This window comes from Lycium barbarum, chromosome 5 (genome assembly GCF_019175385.1).
Source record: "Lycium barbarum isolate Lr01 chromosome 5, ASM1917538v2, whole genome shotgun sequence".
Lineage (NCBI taxonomy): Eukaryota > Viridiplantae > Streptophyta > Magnoliopsida > Solanales > Solanaceae > Lycium > Lycium barbarum.
The window spans coordinates 138,780,117-138,800,043 of NC_083341.1; the positions used below are offsets into that span (position 1 = coordinate 138,780,117).

Below are 19,927 nucleotides of genomic sequence, written 5' to 3' on the forward strand. Positions count from 1 at the left end.
CTTAAACTCGTAAATAAATTGAGGGTTACTGCACAAGAGAGCAAACTGTGGAGTCGTGAAGTTGATAAAATACAACTCACTTTGAACGTTGTGTTAACTATTAACCAAAATGAGCAAATAATTTCGTGGATAAAATGCATGAAAATAAGATTTACACGAAAATTTATGTTGGCCTAAGGTACTTTTGCTTTTTAAAGGTTTTGATCTTTAATGATCCGAATAACTTTGGTTACCCTTTTAAGTGTGACATTCCTGCAAGCTACCAGTATTCCACATTTTTTAATCATCCAATCATATATGGCATATTTCAAAAATATTTCTACGTATTCGAATAGTACATATTCTTCAGTACTTCCTCCCTGCTTTCAACATGACGACTTAGTTAGTGGGATGTTATTTTTTAAAACTCCCAATAAGAGTAATAAAAATGACTGGATGGTGCACATATATATCCTCAAACTCACCCGATAATATTATATAGGCTAAACAAAATACTTGTTGATTTCAAAATCTTTCCCGCACAAAACAGGGGAAAAATTATTCGCGTTGTATATCAAACTAATGAATATGTATCTCCCTTGCATTCATTTATTCACTTAACCATAGTTACTAAATGCTATGTATTTCACTTTAATCCTAGATTAATATTTAATCAAAGATTTAAATTACTTGATTTTGATGTAAATTCCCGATGCTAATAAATATTTACTTGCACAATATTTTAATTTCCATCAGACTTTGACAACAAATTAAAAAGCTCTTGCGCCTACCAATTTGTATAGTATTTACTTTATTTTATTAACGGAGTTTCAATTTTATTCATGCTTAGTCATTTTAAACTGTCACGTAAGCTAAGGCGTGAATAAATTAAACTTATACTATCCATTAGACTTTGTCTATAAAAAAAGGTTTTCGCCGTTATAAGTTTGTATCATATTTGCTCGTCTTTAGCTGACTAATTTTTTTCATACCGGAAATTTAAAATTGCGACTCAATTAGCGGTTGAATCAAGATTTAAAGTTTATGAGTTGCCTCTAAACTCATAATTCGTTTTAGTTATTGAGGTTCACGATTAAATTAATATATATTTAATAAATTTACTAATACAAATACATAATCTAAGCAAAAGGTTTTGAATTCGTCCGAATCAGATATTATATAGATCCGTCCCTTGATTGAATAACAACAGCATACCCAATGCAATCCCACAAATTAGGTTTGGGGAAGATAGGTGTCCACATACCTTACCCCTATCTTTGTGGGGGAGAGACACAAGTTTCTGATAGACCCTTAGCTCAGAAAAGAAGTTTCCAAAGTAGGGCTGCAAAAAACATTTGATAACAAATGGTAAGATACAAAGCAAATAAAGCAACAAATAGTAATACACATCGAGAATAAGGAACTACGGACCACGAAATGCCACTACTAGTAAGGAGGAGAGGTGATGAAGTTAGCCCTGCCTCTCTTATGTAAAGGGCAACAACACTCGACTATCTGTTAACCTTCTATCCCACTTCTCAACCTCCATCCTTGTGTGAATAATATGTAAAATGTGATAAGTTGATATTTTACCAACTTATTTCTTCTTAATCTTAGATTATTGCTATGTTTTGATTGAGAAAATAGTGAATTTAATGTCGTTTACTTCCATTTTATAGGGTTATATGATTGAGAAGAGCGTCGGAAGAAACCAAGTGAAAATAAAATAAAAAAGAGGCCAAACTGGACAGTTTTGCAAAAATGAGACAGTTCTGCAAATCTGAAACTTGGGGCTTATTTTGTTATTTTTGGACTTGGAAAAAGTTGGGAACTACAAAAACAAGACATGGGGCAAGCATTTATCATCTTTGGCCATTTTACAAGTCTTGGAGAGCTAGAGTTCATACACCCACACTTGGGGATTGAAGATTTGAAGATCGGGTTGAGAACTTTCTTAAATTTTTCTCCATTTCTTTGATTCTTTGTTTTGTAATGAATATCTAAGTGCGTTATATATGTATTTTCTTCACTTGAATCTTGTTTATGGAAATATTCTATAATTAAAGTGTTGGATGAAACTTTTGTTTTGCTTATGTATTGAATGATTTTTATTGCTAATGAAGTGAGTTAATATTATTTAGTTAATCTTGTTCTTTAATGTTTCTTAAGGGATTAGCTAACCCTAAGACCTGCCCATTCACTTCGATTTGAGCCCGGAAGAGGAAAATTGAGGTTGGGAAAGATTAATTAACAAGAATTTGGGGGCTTTAAACCCCATCTAATAACTTGAGCTAGGAATAGGAAAGTTACTTAAAATTATATTGATTGTACTTGATATCACACTCTAAGGCTTGAAAAAGCTTAGAGTGAAATTCATTATTTGTTTGGAAGACTTTCAATGAGATTTTAGAAATCATTATCTAATTATCATAGACACACTCTTAGTTGTAAAATCGTGAAATATATTGGATCTTTACATGAGTAATTTCCTTTGTATCCATACTTGTGGTCATGATCATTTTGCCCGCTTTCTAGTTAGTTCTATCTTTGCTAGTTGTTAAAACAAACAAATATTAAAAAAGTGTTTGGCTTAGCGTAGTTGGTGATAATTCCTTACTTGTTTAAATCGTCTTTATATTGTTCCCTGTGGATTCGACCCCGACTCATAGTTTGATAAATTATATCGCGACGACCGTGTACACTTTCTCTTAGGAGAGTGGATTTAGACGTTATCAAAAATGACACGTGTAATTACCCCTCCGTACTACAAAAGTGTCACAGCCTATGTGGGGCCAGAGACGAATATAGTACTTCAAGATGATGAGTGCACCTTAAAAATTATTTTTTTTAAAAAGACGCAAAAGTGCATTTAGTAGGGTTGGATCCCACAACGTTAAGGGATTAAAGGTAGCACTTAGCTAGTGCTCCATTCAGTCTAGTTTGAGCATGTGTTCCTTTAATTAATACTAAATATACTTTACGGATTATATACATAATACACTGAATTTAGTCGGGTGACCATGTGTTCATGTGACCCACTTTTTATACCTGGATTCGCCCCTGTGTGGGGCAAATATGTTTTGATGAAAACAAGAACGTATCTTTGAGTCAGCCCACCTGAGAGATGGAGCTTTCAACTTTTTCCACATATCAATACATTGTGTTGCTATCTTTCCCTTCTTAAGAAAAGAAAGAGTGATGAAAGTTAGAGACAGCAGCAACACGGCTGCGGATCTCGAATTTTTCCATTTGTTCTAGTTAGTGGACAGGCAGCATGCTGACAACTTGGTGGATATTTCGTGGCATGTAAAGCCACCACTTTCTTTATTCCATTACTATTTTATTTTTTTAATTTAGAGTATTTGAGCTAACTTATGCGCACCTTCAATTATTTTATAATTTTTTTTTTACTTTTTACCGATATGAATAATTTTTTTCCATCGAAACTAAGATGGGTAGAAATTAATCACCTTGCAATCTGGTTTGTCTTTGTTGGGTCTCCATTTACACATTTTTTATGACGGTGAAGTTCGACCCAACTTATGTGTACCTTGATTATTTCACTGATGATACCTGCTAGCAACATAGAATCAAGTAATTTTCTCTATGAGAACTTAGATGGGAAGCAACGTGTTTTGTCTCTGCTTGGTTTTGATCCTATTACATTTTCCTATAACAGTGATGCTCAAGTAACTTTCGCGCACCGTAACTATTTCCTGGGTATAGAATCGAGTAATTCTTTTTTCACCAGAATTTAGGTATATAGGTAAATATTAATTACCTAGTATGTTTTGTCTCTGTTAAATCTACGTCACATTACATCACAAAAAACTTTCTTTTTGGCAAATACATACTTTACCAGTAATAGTAGAGGTTCCAGCTTAATGATAACTTGTTTCAATGATTTGATGCTCATCCATACTTATATCCATCAAGATTTTATTCCCAAATAATCACTTACATATCTACTATGTCCCATATTAATTAAATTTCTGTATGGTGGGCTGATTATGGTTGTTATATGCTTGATTAAAGATCGTGCTGGAATTTTTTTTAAGTAGTTTTTCTCCTAATTTTAAAATAGAAAGCTAGCTAGCACTATATCATCATATGTATGTACATGTACAAAATTATTGGCATCGGATATTTACTCTAAATCAAATCAATTTATCATGGTTAAGTGATAGATGAAGATACAAATGTGCATTAATTAACTGTGATTTAGTGACTGATAACCATGTTTATAAAAAAACACATTTCATGTATTTATTGGTTTCGTGTAAATATGCATTCTGCGCAGTTTTTACCATGTGTATTTATAAGTGCATATGCTTAGTTTATACTACCTTTTCCAGATTCATTAGACGTAACATATTGAGATAAGTTGTCATTATAAATTGTCTATTGATAAGATAGTCCGCAAAGAGGGATTTTATTATCAATAAATAATGAAATTTTATAATAACTAGTTAGCTCCATTTGGATTCTATTCCCAAAACCATTACTCATCGCAGTCTAGCGATTCAGTAATTAATTTTCTCATGTCCTTAGTCGGCTGGTTAATTAACTTTATCGTATGTGCATGATAAAGCTAGCAACATTAGGACTACGTCCTTTTGATTTATCATGATCAAAGACGTATATATGCCTCTATATATGCGTAGTGCAGCTTTTGATTGTTCTTGATAGATTTGCAGATCCATTTGACACAACTTAATGCACTGCTGAATTATTGTGATAAAATATACAAATAACAACTTTTAAATACCTGTAATAGAAAAATAATCATCGTCATGGATTATCAAACTCGAGAGAAAGAGAGAGAGAGAGAGCAGCGAGCGAGCTAAATAAAAATATTGAGATGGATATTGAACCAATTCAAAGTAAATGTATTGGAAAGCAGTGTCTTAAAAGATGGAGGCAAAAGTTGGGGCATTTTTTGCCACTCACAAGGTAAGGCACAAGCTTCAGGAATATCTTAAAAGAATAAAAACTAAAAATTGTTAAAAGGAAGTATGAAAATTTATGAAACTAGTCAAAAGAAAAAATGTCCAATATTGATTTGAATGTCTAGACATAATATAATAATATATGGACATAACAAATTAACAATCATCGAATTATAGTGTATGTATAAGTCATATAATATAGAATTAAAGAAACTTTAATAAGAAAATGTTATAGGGCTAAGGGCATATGGGCAGACATCGAAAGGTATAAAGCATGAGGGGACATACGGAGCAAACAATACCAAAAGCATGCACAAAGTGAATACCCACATTTACGTTACCCATGATACAAAGACGGATTCAAGATTTGTACTTTTATTATGAGATCGGAATGTCATTGAATTAACTCTATCATACGAGTTAGTATTACGTTCAAAATTTAATACTCATAATATTTACATAGATTTCTTAATACATATACAAGATTGAGCGATTGAGTTAAGTTTATGTTAGAGGTCCAACTCAACTTATATTATATATTCATCCCTGTCCACGAATTTGTGCGCCCGTACATATTCGCGGGAAGATATTTAGAGTATATGTTGAAATGAGCGATGTGCTATTTGTATTTTTATGAGAAGCTCGTTGAAACCTACATTCCTAGTAGAGTAGTAAATAGCCAAAAAGTAGAAAAAAAAATAGACCATTTTAAACATTGATGGAGGGATCAATGTAGCATTAGTAGGTAGTTGAGTGTTGTCGTGTTGTGTGTGCGGGAGGGGGGGTGTCCATCTCCTTTTCTGCTTTTTTTTTTCTTTCTTTTTTTTAAAATAAAATAAAATAAAAATTATAAGTTGTATCTAGGTATCGCGTAGAGTATTATCCTTATGTGTGTATTACTATATGTTGCTCCATTTATTTTCTATCATGATATTTTACTACCTGCATTGACTATGTTTTTAGCCGAGGGTCTATCGGAAGCAGCCTCTCTACCCAAAAAGGTTGAGGTAAGGTCTGCGTACATCCTACCCTTTCCAGACCTCATTTTGTGGGATTACACTGGGTGGTTGTTGTTGTTGTTGTACAGTTGAGGTAAGGTCTGATTCGGAGCTTAATTAGGTCAATTCTGTTACACATTCGGGAGAACTAAGAGCCGATAAAGTCTCTTCTTTACCTAAAAAAATCAGGCTTTAACTTTCAGAGTCTAAAGTATATAAGATAAAATAGTAGTCCTACTTATATTGGCAAATCACTTTCTTCCCCAATTAGAACTAATATTTAAAATTACTTGTCATGATCATCGGTATGGGATATGTAAATGCAAATCGCACGAAATGAATTCAACACTGGTAAGTAACAAATATGGATGGTCCATTAAACTTATAAAGTTATAATCAAAAAAAGATAAGAGGTCAATAAAGAGGCTGTCAAAAAATTGTTTTGTCGTGTGCTTTCTTTTTTCCTCCTACAATAATCTTTTATTTTATTTCTCGTGCGCTTGATGATTGATGAGCACTGATTGGAAAAATGGCCTCTAAAGTTCAAAACGTTGAATGCCAATAATTTTTTTTATTATATAACGCAACGAAATCTTTTTTGTTAGTGAAAGTGGGGAAGAGAGTAACAATAAAAAGTAAGTCTTTTTATTATCTTCAATGTAAGTGGAACTCAGGCTGGTCTAATTAAAGTTAAGCTATGTGTTTGTGTAATTTTAGTTGGCCAATAAACAACATTTTCAATGAGAAACTCTTAACTAATTAACATAAACTTCATGTTCCTGATCTTAATCTAGTTTTCCTTCCTTATCATCGTCAGCAGCGGAATCAGAAATTCTAATAAGAAAGAATTTAGAAAACACAGCACTAGAAGTATATACATATACGTAAACATTAAACATTATTCGTCGAAGGGAATTCTATCAAACATTTAGGATTAGAGAAGCATAACAATTAGTGATAGAACCCCTAGTTAAGTAACTAGCAACGAACTGTTGACCTAAAATTTTGTAATATTGATTTAGTCCACGTGATATATTAAGGTTTTATTTAAATCTTTTTTTCACCCCTTGTTAATTTTTTTATTTATTATTTAACCATCTGTTATCCGGAATTCACTGATTAATTAAAATCTGGCCCACGTAAAGTTCATTTAATGGGGAAATGCTCCTTGCAAGGAATTTCTCCATTCCCAAAGCTTGAATCCAAAATTTCTAGTTAAGGGTTATGAAATCACGTCCATCTTATCACAATCGATGATACTCACTTGGTTTCTTGCGTGACTAGTTAAGTGTGAATTACGTGATGTACTTCAAACGTTATGAATTAAAGTTGGAAAAAAACATAACTGAAATTACAAAAGAGAAAGAAAGAAAGAAAGAAAGAAAGAAAGGGATAAAAAAAAGGTAGTACCATCTTTGTTTTTAGCTTAAAAATGAACTTAGGACCCACTCTTTTTTCCTCTCATAACATATGATCCCAACATTTTTTTTATAAATTTCCCACCTTTTCAAAGCATTCATAACAACACCACCTTTTTCCGGTGAAATTTAGTTCATTTTCCGGGGAATATAAACTCTGATATCAAATGTACTATCACAAGTGGAATGAGCATAGGATAACCATTGGATATTATTTGAATTGTGCTGTTCAGAATCTTGTGCCATTAAAATAAATTCCCTTTTCCCTCTCCTTAAATATTTCAATCTTTCCCCTCATTCCAGTCACACTGCACTTCACTTGTATTAGCCATTTTCTTTGCACTTGTGAAAAATACTTGTTGCTAAAAAAAAAAAAAAAAATGGTGAAATTCACTAAACAATTTGAAGGACAACTAGTTCCTGAGTGGAAAGAAGCCTTTGTTGATTATTGGCAACTCAAAAAAGACCTCAAGAAAATCCATCTTCTCAGCAATAATGGAAGTACTAACAATGTCGATAACACGAAGAAAGAGTGTTCTTTTTCGCGTACCCTTGTTTCATCTCTTAGGAGATTGCCTTTCTTTGGACCTCAACGTCGCGAACATGGGGTCATTCAAGTAATCACACCCTTCCTTTCTTTCTTTTCGAATGTTTTTTTCTATTTCCTAAGTTGTTTTCTTGATTTTAACGTGGAACATGTTGCATTTTGATCGTTACTAGGTTCACAGGAAGCTTGGGCAGACGTTGAGTAAGGGGGATTTGTACGAGACTGAATTGTTGGAGCAATTTGCTGATACTGAGGCTGCTGCTGAGTTTTTCGCGCTTTTGGACCTTCAACTTAACAAGGTGAACCAATTTTTTCGGACGAAAGAGAAAGAGTTTGTAGAAAGAGGGGAGTGTTTGAAGAAGCAAATGGAGATTCTCATTGAGCTTAAAGCTGCATTGATCAAACAGCAGCATGATAAAGGAACTTCTTCAGGCCAAAACACAAAAGAGGATGAGTCGATCTCAGGCACCATTTCATGTGGTACATAACTCTAACTTCCCCTGTTTTTACTATGTTTCATGCTTTTTATGTCTCCATCTATGTTGCTCGGACTTTCAAAAATATTGTCGGGTGTTTGAAAGATCTGACATGGATGTGACAACATTTTTTGAGGGTCCGAGTAATTAAGGTCCCTCGACTCTTCAAAAATATCGTTGGGTGTGTGTCGGATCCTCCAAAAACTATGCATTTTTGAAAGATCCGACACAAGTACGACATATTTTTTTAGGGTCCAAGCAACATAGTTTTCCATTCTAGTCCTTTATTCTGTTTGCATGTTCATAATTGAACATAAATTAGGTGTAATATTCATTTGAAATTTTTCTTTACTTTGCATTCAAATATTCTCGGCATTTATTCATCCTTTCTAAGTTCTTACATGATTGATTTTCATAGTTAAAGGAGTTAGGAATCCAGAGATCAATTTCAAGAAATATATTTTATTCCTCCGAGTTGAATATTTTCGTACCAAGGCTCGAAAGCAAAACCTTTGAGGAATCCTATCCATCCCACCATAACCGTTGGTGGTCTGTTTATATTTTCATAATTGAACATAGTGTGTAATACTCATTTTCTTTTCTTTTGAGATTTTTTCACTTTGCATTCAAATATTCTCATCATTTATTCTTCATCCTTTCTAAGTTGTTACATACTTATTGATTTTTCATATTTAAAGGATTTAGAAATCTAGAAATCAGTTTCAGGAAATATATGCTATTCCTCCAAGTTGAAGCAAAATGGTTTGAACTAAAACATTTATGTTTTTTGGCAATAGATGAAGAGTCCAACAGAGACAGGACAGAGCAAGAACAGGATATTGAGAACTCAATAGATCAAGTGATTATAGACTCTCCAAGATCAAGTGAAGTAGAAAATTCAACTAATATCAAGAGGAAAGACAACAAATTGAAGAGTTTGTCCGAACGAGTGAATAATTGCCCGGGAAAAAGCTTAAAGATTCACATTCCCCTAACGAATCCAACACGAACATTCTCAGCTATCACTTATTTGCTTAGGGATGATATTATGATCAATCAATCTTCCAAGAAATGTGGCCTTGATGGACGAAAAAAATTGCACATCAACAGAACGAAGCTAAAAGACGCGGAGAAGATGATTAGGGGTGCCTTTATTGAGCTCTACAAGGGACTAGGATACCTTAAAACTTATCGGTATATTTCTCAAAAACTAACTAGTCGTTTGATCGCTGATTAGTTGTCTCTGTTCAAAACAATTTGACATGTTGAATCTTTACAGGAACTTGAACATGCTTGCTTTTGTAAAGATCTTGAAGAAATTTGACAAAGTAAGTAGTAATTCTTTCTTTTTCCTAGCCTAAGTGCATACTAGCATCTTTGTCACTTTACTTTTATTGTGGCTAAGTTAACTTATCATTTTTTTATTTTTTTTTATTTTTTGGTTGCTTTCTCATAGGTTACAAACAAACAAGTTCTTCCTATTTATTTAAGAGTTGTGGAGAGCTCCTACTTCAACAGCTCAGACAAGGTAAATTAAACAAATCAGAAAGCCAAAGAGGTGTTCAACTTTTTCTTTTGAAAAAAAATCTTTTTGAACATGAAAATGTAGCAGCATGACATTGTTTGTAGTAGTGTTGGTACTAAATTCCAAATAGATATCCCATCAATATAACATCATCAGATTATTCTTAGACAGTACTAAGTGGTCATATCTTAAAGAGAGAAAAAAGAAGTGCTATTCCACACAAGCAATGACTATATTTGCTAGATATTGTTGTCTCACACATTATACTTTGTCAAACAGGCTTTGAAGTTGGCTGACGACGTTGAGGAGATTTTCATCAAACACTTTGCTGAAGATGATAAAAAGAAAGCTATGAAATACCTAAAGCCTAGCCAGAAAAAAGAGTCTCATGCAGTTACCTTTTTCATTGGTGAGTTTCCATGAAAACAATTGGTTCATAATAATTAGAGATCATTACTAAAAGGTCATTAAACTATTGGAAATAGATGAATAAAGTCGTTTTTTTCTTTATTTTACATAAGAAAAATCACTTTAACATTTGCTATTTCACTCAAAAGGTCAATCGAAAGTGATATATTCAGCCACTTTTCAATTATGTGGCAATTGATTTTTTAAATCAAACAATAGAAAACATTACACCAAACTCATTTTAACCAAAAATCTCATATCCGATCTGTAAAATCTCTTTATATGCTAAACAAGTGCCAAGAAGTACCTAAAGAAAATATACAAGATAATATACCTAAGTGGTTTCTTTTCAAGTTACCACTTCTTTTATTGGATAGCCACATAAAAACAAAGAGTCATCAACATAAAAAGGGCCATTTGAATCAGCCATTAACCACCTGAAGAAAAAAAGTAGACTCAGGGGTCCACTTTTTTCCACCAGTGGAGGACAAAGAAGCCCCATTTTAGGCCATTATCATGTTATTGACCAAAAAAGTTCATACTTTAAAGAACCCTTTAAGGTGTTCAAAAGACACTAGTGCTTAGTTTTTCTAAGGTTTGTAACTCTCCCGTTTGCCAATATCATGACTTTATATAGTCAAACCTTTCTATAACAACGTCGTTTGACTGGATATTTTTTGGCCAACTATAACGAAATATTTTTATAGAGAACATATAATATAACATAACATGAAAAATCGGTTTCAAAAAAAACTTGATTGTTATAATGAAATGTTGTTATAGAGGATGACTGTTATAGAGACATCTAACTGAGATGAGTAGTGTCATGTGTATCAGAAACGTCAAGACTCAAGATACTGATATAACATGACACCGGCCTAATGTCCAAAGAACAATGAAAAAGGAAGACAGATTTGGTGTTAGATGTATTTTCACATTACCAAAGATGATATTGATTTAATTTGACTACTGAATACTGACTGACATTGGCTTCTTGATTTGCTTTCAAAACAGGTTTATTCACAGGATGTTTCCTAGCGCTTTTCGTTGGATATGTGATCATGGCTCATATTACAGGACTATATAGACCTAAATCTGATACAATTTACATGGAAACTGTCTATCCTGTACTTAGGCAAGTGTTCGATTAATTAACTCAATAAATTTTTGGAATTTCTTCCAAATATCTAACAGAGATTATGCTAATGATTGTGCAGCATGTTCAGCTTAATGTTCTTGCACTTCTTTCTATATGGATGCAACATATTTATGTGGCGAAAGACTCGTATAAACTATAGCTTCATCTTTGAGCTAGCCCAAACTAAGGAACTCAAGTATAGAGATGTGTACCTGATATGTACTGCGTCGATGTCTGCTGTTGTCGGGGTCCTTTTTCTTCATCTTACATTCGTGGCGAAAGGGTATTCTTATAATCAAATTCAAGCAATTCCTGGCCTCCTATTATTGGTAATTTTCTTACTATTGACAAAAAATAAAATCGATTTTTTTCTTTTTTGACTCAATGTATGAATAAGTAATCACAATTGTTTAACAGGTCTTCATTATGCTGCTGGTGTGCCCATTAAACATCATATACAAATCAAGCCGTTATCGATTCATTTGTGTGATAAGGAACATCATATTTTCACCTATGTATAAGGTCGTCATGTTAGACTTCTTCATGGCTGATCAACTTTGTAGCCAGGTAAACAAGAAATCAGTCAATTAAATAGTTGTAGCATTATATTCTTCAGTTCTATAACAGATCAAACATTTGCTGATGTAAATTTTTGTTAATTATCAAACAGGTTCCAATGCTCAGAAACCTTGAATATGTTGCATGCTACTATATAACTGGAAGCTACAAAAATCAAGATTATGGATACTGTATGAGGACAAAATATTATAGGGACCTTGCTTATGCAGTTTCTTTCTTGCCATATTACTGGAGAGCTATGCAGGTTTTTAATAACTTCCCTTTTTCAACATTTTAACTTTGAACTTTTATATGACTTACATAAAAAAGTTGCATAGAAACTGAATCAGATATGGTATTTGCAGTGTGCACGAAGATGGTTCGACGAAGGACACAAAAGCCACCTAGTCAACCTAGGAAAGTATGTGTCTGCAATGTTGGCTGCTGGTGCCAAAGTTGCATATGAAAAAGAAAAGAATTTGGGATGGCTTTGCTTAGTTATAGTCATGTCAAGTGCCGCAACTTTGTATCAATTGTACTGGGATTTTGTTAAAGATTGGGGCTTACTCCAATGTCATTCCAAGAATCCATGGCTAAGGAATGAATTGATGCTTCGTCGAAAATTTATTTACTACTTCTCCATGGTATTAACTCTTAATCATCCCTCAATGAAAAAAAAAAAAAATCAAAGAAAAACATAAACTATGTTGCTCGGACTTTCCTAAAATGTTATCGCACCCGTGTCTGATCCTCCAAAAATACACTACATTTGGTGGATCTGACAGGCACATGTCGACAATGTTGAAGAGTTAGAGCAACGTAGTACTCAGACCAACTTCTTGGAAAAACAAGTACAGATTGTCATAGATTACTTTTTAAAAAAGAGCCTTTTTTTTGTAAGTTTTAAAATTTGATCTAAGGTATTTGTATTTTCTTGTAGGGATTGAACCTTGTTCTGAGGCTAGCATGGTTACAAACAGTACTTCATTACAATTTTGGAAGTGTAGACTACAGATTAACTGGGCTATTTTTAGCAGCCCTTGAAGTTATCAGGAGAGGACAGTGGAATTTTTACAGGTAATTAATGACACATATTAGTTATATTGTCAGTGTATATAAGTTATATCCCGTTTGCCTAATGGACATTGTTTTCAATTCTGAACAGGTTGGAGAATGAGCATCTAAATAATGCAGGCAAATTTAGAGCTGTTAAGACAGTGCCACTTCCATTTCATGAAGTAGATGAACAAGATTGAATTATTCCAATTTGCAACTTAGAATTGTTGATCAAGGAATACTGTAGCAGGGCCATGCAAAATTATTTCTTGAGAACCTATCTTGTAAAAAAAAAAAAAAGGAATGTTATCACATTGAACAAGTTGATAAATTGTCAAATTGTTCTCTATTCCCTCTCCTTTTTTTTTTTGGTTGGGCCTATGTAATGTGTTCTATTCTAGGAAATAATCCACACTTGTAAAATACAAAAATTCTTCTAATGTGAATGAAAAGGACACCCTATTTTTTTCGTCAGTCTCGAATTATCTTATCTCATTGCTTGATGCTTGTATTATTGGAATGAGAACAATGCTAGTAATATTATTTATTATCAGCATTCTCTTTTTCTTTTGTTTTTAGTAAGTTGCCACCTTGAAACACAAATTTCAGAATTTGAGCAAGAAAAATGTTAAAAATATTTTCGCACACTATGAAAAGAGAAATATACAAGTGGTAATTTTATACCCAAGTTTCTCTTTCTTTCTTGAAACATAGTATAATACTAAGTAGAAATTAGCTCCTTTTGAATTTTTCATGCACATGAAAATTTAAATATCTTTTAAATTTGTTAAGAGGATGGCATTTAAAAGATAAATTGAAAAAACTAAACTATAATTTATTTTCCTTTAAACTCCTCCTCTCAATTCTTGATTTTATTGTAAATCACTTTTGAAAAATAAAATAATAAAAATATTCAAAAATACATTGAGATAATTTTAACGAGAATAAGACGTCTCAAGTTTCAGGTTTAAAATGATGTCATCTTCTGTGCAAACTCAGATTAAGCGGGCTCAAAGCGTAACAGAGGAAAAATAAAAGGGAAAACATCACTAAATGTCTGCCCAACCCAAACTAATTACTCGTCATGCCCCCTCCCAAATCATTTTCGTTTCTGCACAACCCAACCCAACCCAAACCAATTACCCTACATGCCCCCCTCGCCCAAACCCCTTCCTCCATGATATCATCGCAGTATATTTATATACCACGATGGTACCATGGTTCTAAGGAATGTCTCATTGAAGGATTGAAGCAGTCCTCCATGATATCATCCCAGTATATTCATATTACCACGATGGTACCATGGTTCTGAGGAGTGTCTTATTGAAGGACTGAAACAGTCCTCCTTATACCATCACACTATATGCATATAAGACGATGATATAATAAAAGTTTTTTTTCTCTAGAAAAGTATGTCATTTTTAATAAATGAACATGATAATTCATAATACCATCTCAATATATTTATATACCATGATGGTAATATGGAGGACTAAGAGAAGGACTGAAGCATCTTTCATGATACTATCTCAGTATATTTATATATCATATTGATATCATAATTGAGGGCATCTGGAGTAAATACTTTTAACTTTTTCTAGGAGTACGAGCAGGTAATTATTTTGGTTTGAGGGGCCATGCGTGATATTTCCCCAAAATAAAAAAGACAAAAAAAAAACTTTGACTGGGAAAAACTTTGTAAGCAAAAATACTCAGTCATTTCTTCAATTAATCGAGGTGCGCGCAAACTAGCTGGACACCATGGTTATGGAAAAAAAAAATGTTAGTTATGGTACTTACTAATTAGGGTCATATTTTAGCCTATCTAGGAAATTATCCCAAAAACTATTACCAATTGGTTTTTTTTTTTTTTTTTTTGGTGCAAATTTTACCTAAAGTTATTTGCATAGAGAACCCTCTTTAGCTCTAAAGAACTTCTTCATAATTCCAGTTAAACTTCAACTTCAATTTTCTCTTTCAAACTTTACCTTCAATGGCTACATCAATAACAGGAAACACTAAAATCTTTAATAATTTAAGTTCTTGCAGTTCTTTATCTGTTACTAATATCAAAACACATGTGCCCATTTATTCTCTTCAATTCCCTTTATCCTTTAAACCTACTTCATATTATTACAACATCAAATCCACAAGGTAAGCTTCTATGTATCATTTTTCTCCAAATTTCATTCTTTTTATTCATAGGTTTTATTTTCTTGTTCTTTTTTATTACCCCAGTTTGTTATTTGGTATAAAAATGTTATCTTTACTGGTTATCCACAAAAATATGAGCTTTACTATGTAGAGTGGTGCCCCATGTTTCTTCCCAACTCCATTTTTTTTTTTTGGGAAAATAACACTCTATGTCTATTTAGAGAATATATTTACCAAAAATAGCCCATATTTCTAATATTACCCGAAATGGCCCTTTTATACATTATTATACACTTTTATACAAGTTTGATACATTGTCTACAGCAAATGTATATCCTGTGTATAAACACTGTTTGTGAAAAGAGAGTTATGTAAATTAAAAATATGGCTACAGGGATGTAATATTTTATGCTGGATTGTATATTATTGAAATTGTCCTTCTTCATTTTTTTCATGGGTATTGTTTTTATCTTTTTTTTTTCTTGATCCCCCAGTTTGTTGTTTGATATAAAAATCTTTACTTTACTAGTTACCTAAAAAACAAATCTGAACTTTAATATGTAGGGTTGAGTAGTGGATGAAATGAGTTCAGATTATGCAGAATGGATATTATAGAGGATTCATATTGTCAACCGGAACTAGTTTGAGATTGAGGCGTATTATCTCTTTTTCATTTTTGGTATAAAAATCTTAACATTGCTATGTAGAGTTGAGTAGTGGAAGAAACGGGTACACGCTAAGCAGATGGATACAGAGGATTCATGTAGCCAACCTGAACTAGTTTGAGATTGAGGCATGATAGTGGATATTGTTGTATTATGCAGAACACCGTAAAAGTGAGTAATGGAATGGATTATAGATGATTTGTATAGCCGACCCCAAGTGTTGTAGACTTGTAGTAGTAGTAGTAGTAGTTATTATCAGGATTTTAGTCCTTTTGAGTTATTGGGTCCTAAATTAATAGTTTGTTATATATTAATGTAGGTTTACACCAAAATTACTGAGTTCTGTTAGACAATGTAAAACCAAGTTAAGCTGAGTAGTGGGAAGAAACGGGTCGAAGTGGAGCTAAATGCATATAGAGGATTTGCATAACCGACCCTAAATAGTTTGTGATTGAGGCGTAGTTGTTGTTATTGTTGTTGTCATACTAAGGTAGAATGCATGAGGATTGTGTTGGTTAAAACACATTTTTATGTAACAGGTCAACTACTATTTATGGGAAGAGGAGAGCATCAGAACATTTGCTCCGGGTTCCAATTATTTCGTGTGTAGCCCAAGATAGTTCTGAAAGACATCCAGAATCTGTGAATTTTTCTGCTTCAAGTGATTCTTCGAAGGTACATTTTTGCCGTTCTTTGCATGCATTATGAACTTTTGCCTAACGATTTTGGATATCTAGACATATTTGTCTCTGTACCTTAACTGATTCAAGGTGTCCTTGGTTTATGAATTGCACTTTCTAGAAGAGTTGTTTTGTTTCTCAGTTGGTTTATTTTATGCAGTGTTAAGTTTTCCCATCCTCTTTTGCTAGACTAGACACCTTTTTTTCAGAAAAGAGTAACTTATCTTCAATTGGAAGATGTGACATTTACACCCCTTATTAGCGAAGAGTGACTAAATGGTCTAATTTACAGTTACAAGAAAAAGAATTTCTAGTTGCTCTTCGGCCACTGAAGTATTAATTTTTTTATTTTTTTTTGGACAAGAGAGTGATGACAAAATCCCCTTTAGCTGCCTTATCCTGAGGAAAGAAGCCATGAACAGTAATGAATTGCTTATTCTACAATATTACCATAATTCCATTGTGCTCTCACAATAGAATATGGAAATAGAGTAAGAACTCAGTCAGTTCAACTTGCATGTAAAAAGACCACTAAATAATTTTTTTCATATATCATATAAATTTCATTCATCAAAACACACTAAGTTGGTGTGAAATGTATGTAGTTTTCTTTCTTGGTTTCAGTTTCTTTCCTTTTCTCGTGCATGTAATGAGAATGTCTTTTCTGAAAATCACAATAAGTTCTTTGAATCAAATTTTCTAATAGGAAGAGGGAGTTGGATCGAAGTACATTTTGAGCCCCTCGTTTGTTAGATAGGTCGGCTTGGGATGTGTTTAATTCTTTCATGTTGAGTAGGTTGAAAGGATTTGGTTTGAAGCTAATTGACATGTTCATTCCAAGGTTCAAGTGCTCTATATGTAACATATGAATACCAACTTTTAATAGCCATTTCCCTAAATTGTTGGGATAAAGTTCACGGAAGGGTAAACATATTTTTCTAGCTATATTTCAATTGGCAATGAAGGTGATATATTCTGTGTCCATCTGTTTATGAGAATTTAACCCTGGAAGAAGCTCATTTCTTTCTTTGCTTCACATAGCCAACATTTTGTATCTAAATTTGTCAACTAAAGGTCTAAAGCAAAATATTCTGTTGAGAAAAGCTTAAAAAGCAAAATGTTGTGATCTCGGAATATGTTGTTTCCATTTCCTATTCTCTTTCTTGTTGTTTCTTCCTTACCTCTTACAATTGGTATTGATGTGTTTATTAGCTTTTCAATTGTCCTAGTTCAGTTCCTTTTCTGGATTTCTTCTAGTGTTTTTAACATTTTCTTTTCTTATTCTTAATGAACGGGTGCCTTCTTGCAGGAAGCAGCTTTTGACTTGAAATTACCAAGAAGAAGTCTATTAGCAACTTTCACATGTAATGCTTGTGGTGTTCGAACTCAAAGACTCATAAACAGATTAGCATATGAAAGAGGGACTGTGTTTATACAGGTACTTAGAATTGAGTGTACAGCGGTGCTGTTAACCTTTTGATAATTGGAAAACAAAACTAATTTTCTTATGAGATAGCAAAGTCAAAACAATGTCTCTTAATTATGTATGTTCACTATTTGGTCCTTTGGTTTGCATGAATTGTAGAGTTTTCCGTATAGTCTCCATAGCTATCTTATTTGCCTCTGTTTTCTTTATCTTTCTTTACTATTAAAGAGTATTTAAATCGACTGGGTGTCAACTGAAGATTCTCCTTTCAGTGTTCAGGGTGCTCTCAATATCATAGATTAGTTGACAACCTTGGACTTGTGGTCGAGTACAACTTCAAGGACGAAATTAGTATGGATCCAGATGCTGATCAAGAATGACTGAAGTGTATGGATTATATACCTTTAGGCTCTAGCAAGAGAGTAATAGTATTGATAGTGCATTAGTGCCATTTTCCAGGTGAGAGAAAATCAATTACATTGATGTAAATGTCTGGATGAAAAGAATATCAATGAGATAACAACAAACAATGACAATCATATTCCAATTATTTTTCCTCTAAACACATAATTAGTCCCATACTCCCATCTCAATTCAAAATTTTCTTTCTGGTAATGAAACATATAGCTTTTCATGTAATGGGTAACTCAGATTACGATGGCCAAAAGAATAGTCATCGCCAAACCAGCATTCGCCCACATTCTAGATCTGCTTCCTTGCAGTAAAATCGTTGCTCCATTCTGCAGTCAAGTGAGAGAGTAAGTGAATTTATTCTATTAGAGCTGTTCCTGTCAATGTACAGTCAGACCTCTCTATAATTATGCTTTTTGTGGAACCGATCTTTGATGTTATGTTATATTATATGTTCTCTATAGCAACATTTCGCTATAACAACCAAAAAATATCAGAACAAGCGACGTCGTTATGGAGCGGTTTGACTGTTCTATGTTATTTTCAAAAAATTAGGGTTACCAGACATGAAAAACAATGGAAACATTACCAAATTCAGAGTAGGAGATGGTGCTGGTGTCACATCCACAGAATCTGTGACTGTTGTAGGTGGTGCTGGCGGGCTTGGCACAGTTGGTGCAGGTGCTGGCGCGTGATGGTGCTTATGCTTGTGCTTCTTTCTCTTGTGCTTGCCATGAGCTGGTGCTGGTGCGGGTGCTAACTCTGGCGGTGGCACTGGTGATACCACAGCTGGTGGAGGTGTGGCAGGTGTTGGTGCTGGTGGGGCCTTAGGCGGAGACACTGGTGGTGATACAGGTGCTGGTGACGGTGGTTTTGGTGCTGGTGTTGGGGCTACTTTGGGCGGAGGTAAAGCTGGAGGGATTGCTGGTGGAGAAGCAACCGGAGCCGGTGGTGGCGTCACCGGTGGTTTTGATGGACTCGAGACAGGTGGAGTTGGTGGAGGTTGTGCTGGTGGGGTCGTTGGGGCGGAGACAGGGGCCACTTTAGGTGAAGGTACTGATACAGGAGGAGGTACCGTTGGAGGTGCTGCTGAAACTGCTGGTGGCTGTGACGGTGCAACAGGCGTAGTGGAGAGCGGGGGTGATGCTGCAGCTGGTGTGGTAGTAGGTGGAGGTGTCGTGGTCGGTGTAGATGGTGATGCTGCTGGTGTAGCTTGTGCATTAGCCATCACTAGCCAAATGCAAAAGCAAGTTGAAAGGCAAAGCAACTTAGAGGAAGCCATTTTGTTGAGGATTTTGATTGTCAAGAGCTCTCTACTTATATGCAGCAACAATATTATTGAACTTCTAAGAAAGAAAATAGTTTGGTAGATATGTTTGTGAGGGGAAACTTAGTTTGATGTGAATGCTACAGCAAGTCTCATCATTTGTCAAGATTGGTACCAAAAATGTGCTTAATTTCTTGTGTGTTGCTGCATCTCAAGATTTACAGTCCATTGGAAAATAAAGTATTGGTCCTCTATTGCTATCAATTACCATC

General features: G+C 33.9%; 3 protein-coding genes across 3 annotated transcripts; 2 read left to right on the forward strand and 1 right to left on the reverse strand.

The window, feature by feature from the left end:
• The first annotated feature begins 7,426 nt into the window (after positions 1-7,426).
• Positions 7,427-13,526, forward strand: LOC132641851 (phosphate transporter PHO1 homolog 1). Its single transcript, XM_060358943.1, has 13 exons — positions 7,427-7,961; positions 8,065-8,371; positions 9,165-9,561; positions 9,647-9,695; positions 9,824-9,895; positions 10,172-10,301; positions 11,315-11,435; positions 11,518-11,767; positions 11,856-12,005; positions 12,109-12,261; positions 12,362-12,640; positions 12,937-13,073; positions 13,162-13,526. Exons 1-13 carry the CDS (start codon positions 7,725-7,727, stop codon positions 13,250-13,252), a joined length of 2,373 nt encoding a protein of 790 aa, XP_060214926.1. The 5' UTR covers positions 7,427-7,724; the 3' UTR covers positions 13,253-13,526.
• A 1,416-nt stretch (positions 13,527-14,942) lies between these two features.
• Positions 14,943-18,778, forward strand: LOC132641853 (uncharacterized protein C24H6.02c). Its single transcript, XM_060358945.1, has 4 exons — positions 14,943-15,206; positions 16,411-16,546; positions 17,861-17,989; positions 18,250-18,778. Exons 1-4 carry the CDS (start codon positions 15,046-15,048, stop codon positions 18,355-18,357), a joined length of 534 nt encoding a protein of 177 aa, XP_060214928.1. The 5' UTR covers positions 14,943-15,045; the 3' UTR covers positions 18,358-18,778.
• On the reverse strand, positions 18,438-19,797 carry LOC132641852 (lysine-rich arabinogalactan protein 19). The gene is made up of 2 exons (XM_060358944.1): positions 18,978-19,797; positions 18,438-18,717 (listed from the first exon to the last, which is right to left on the reverse strand). The coding sequence occupies exons 1-2, from the start codon at positions 19,668-19,670 to the stop codon at positions 18,625-18,627; spliced, it is 786 nt and encodes a 261-aa protein (XP_060214927.1). The 5' UTR covers positions 19,671-19,797; the 3' UTR covers positions 18,438-18,624.
• Between the last annotated feature and the right edge of the window lie 130 nt (positions 19,798-19,927).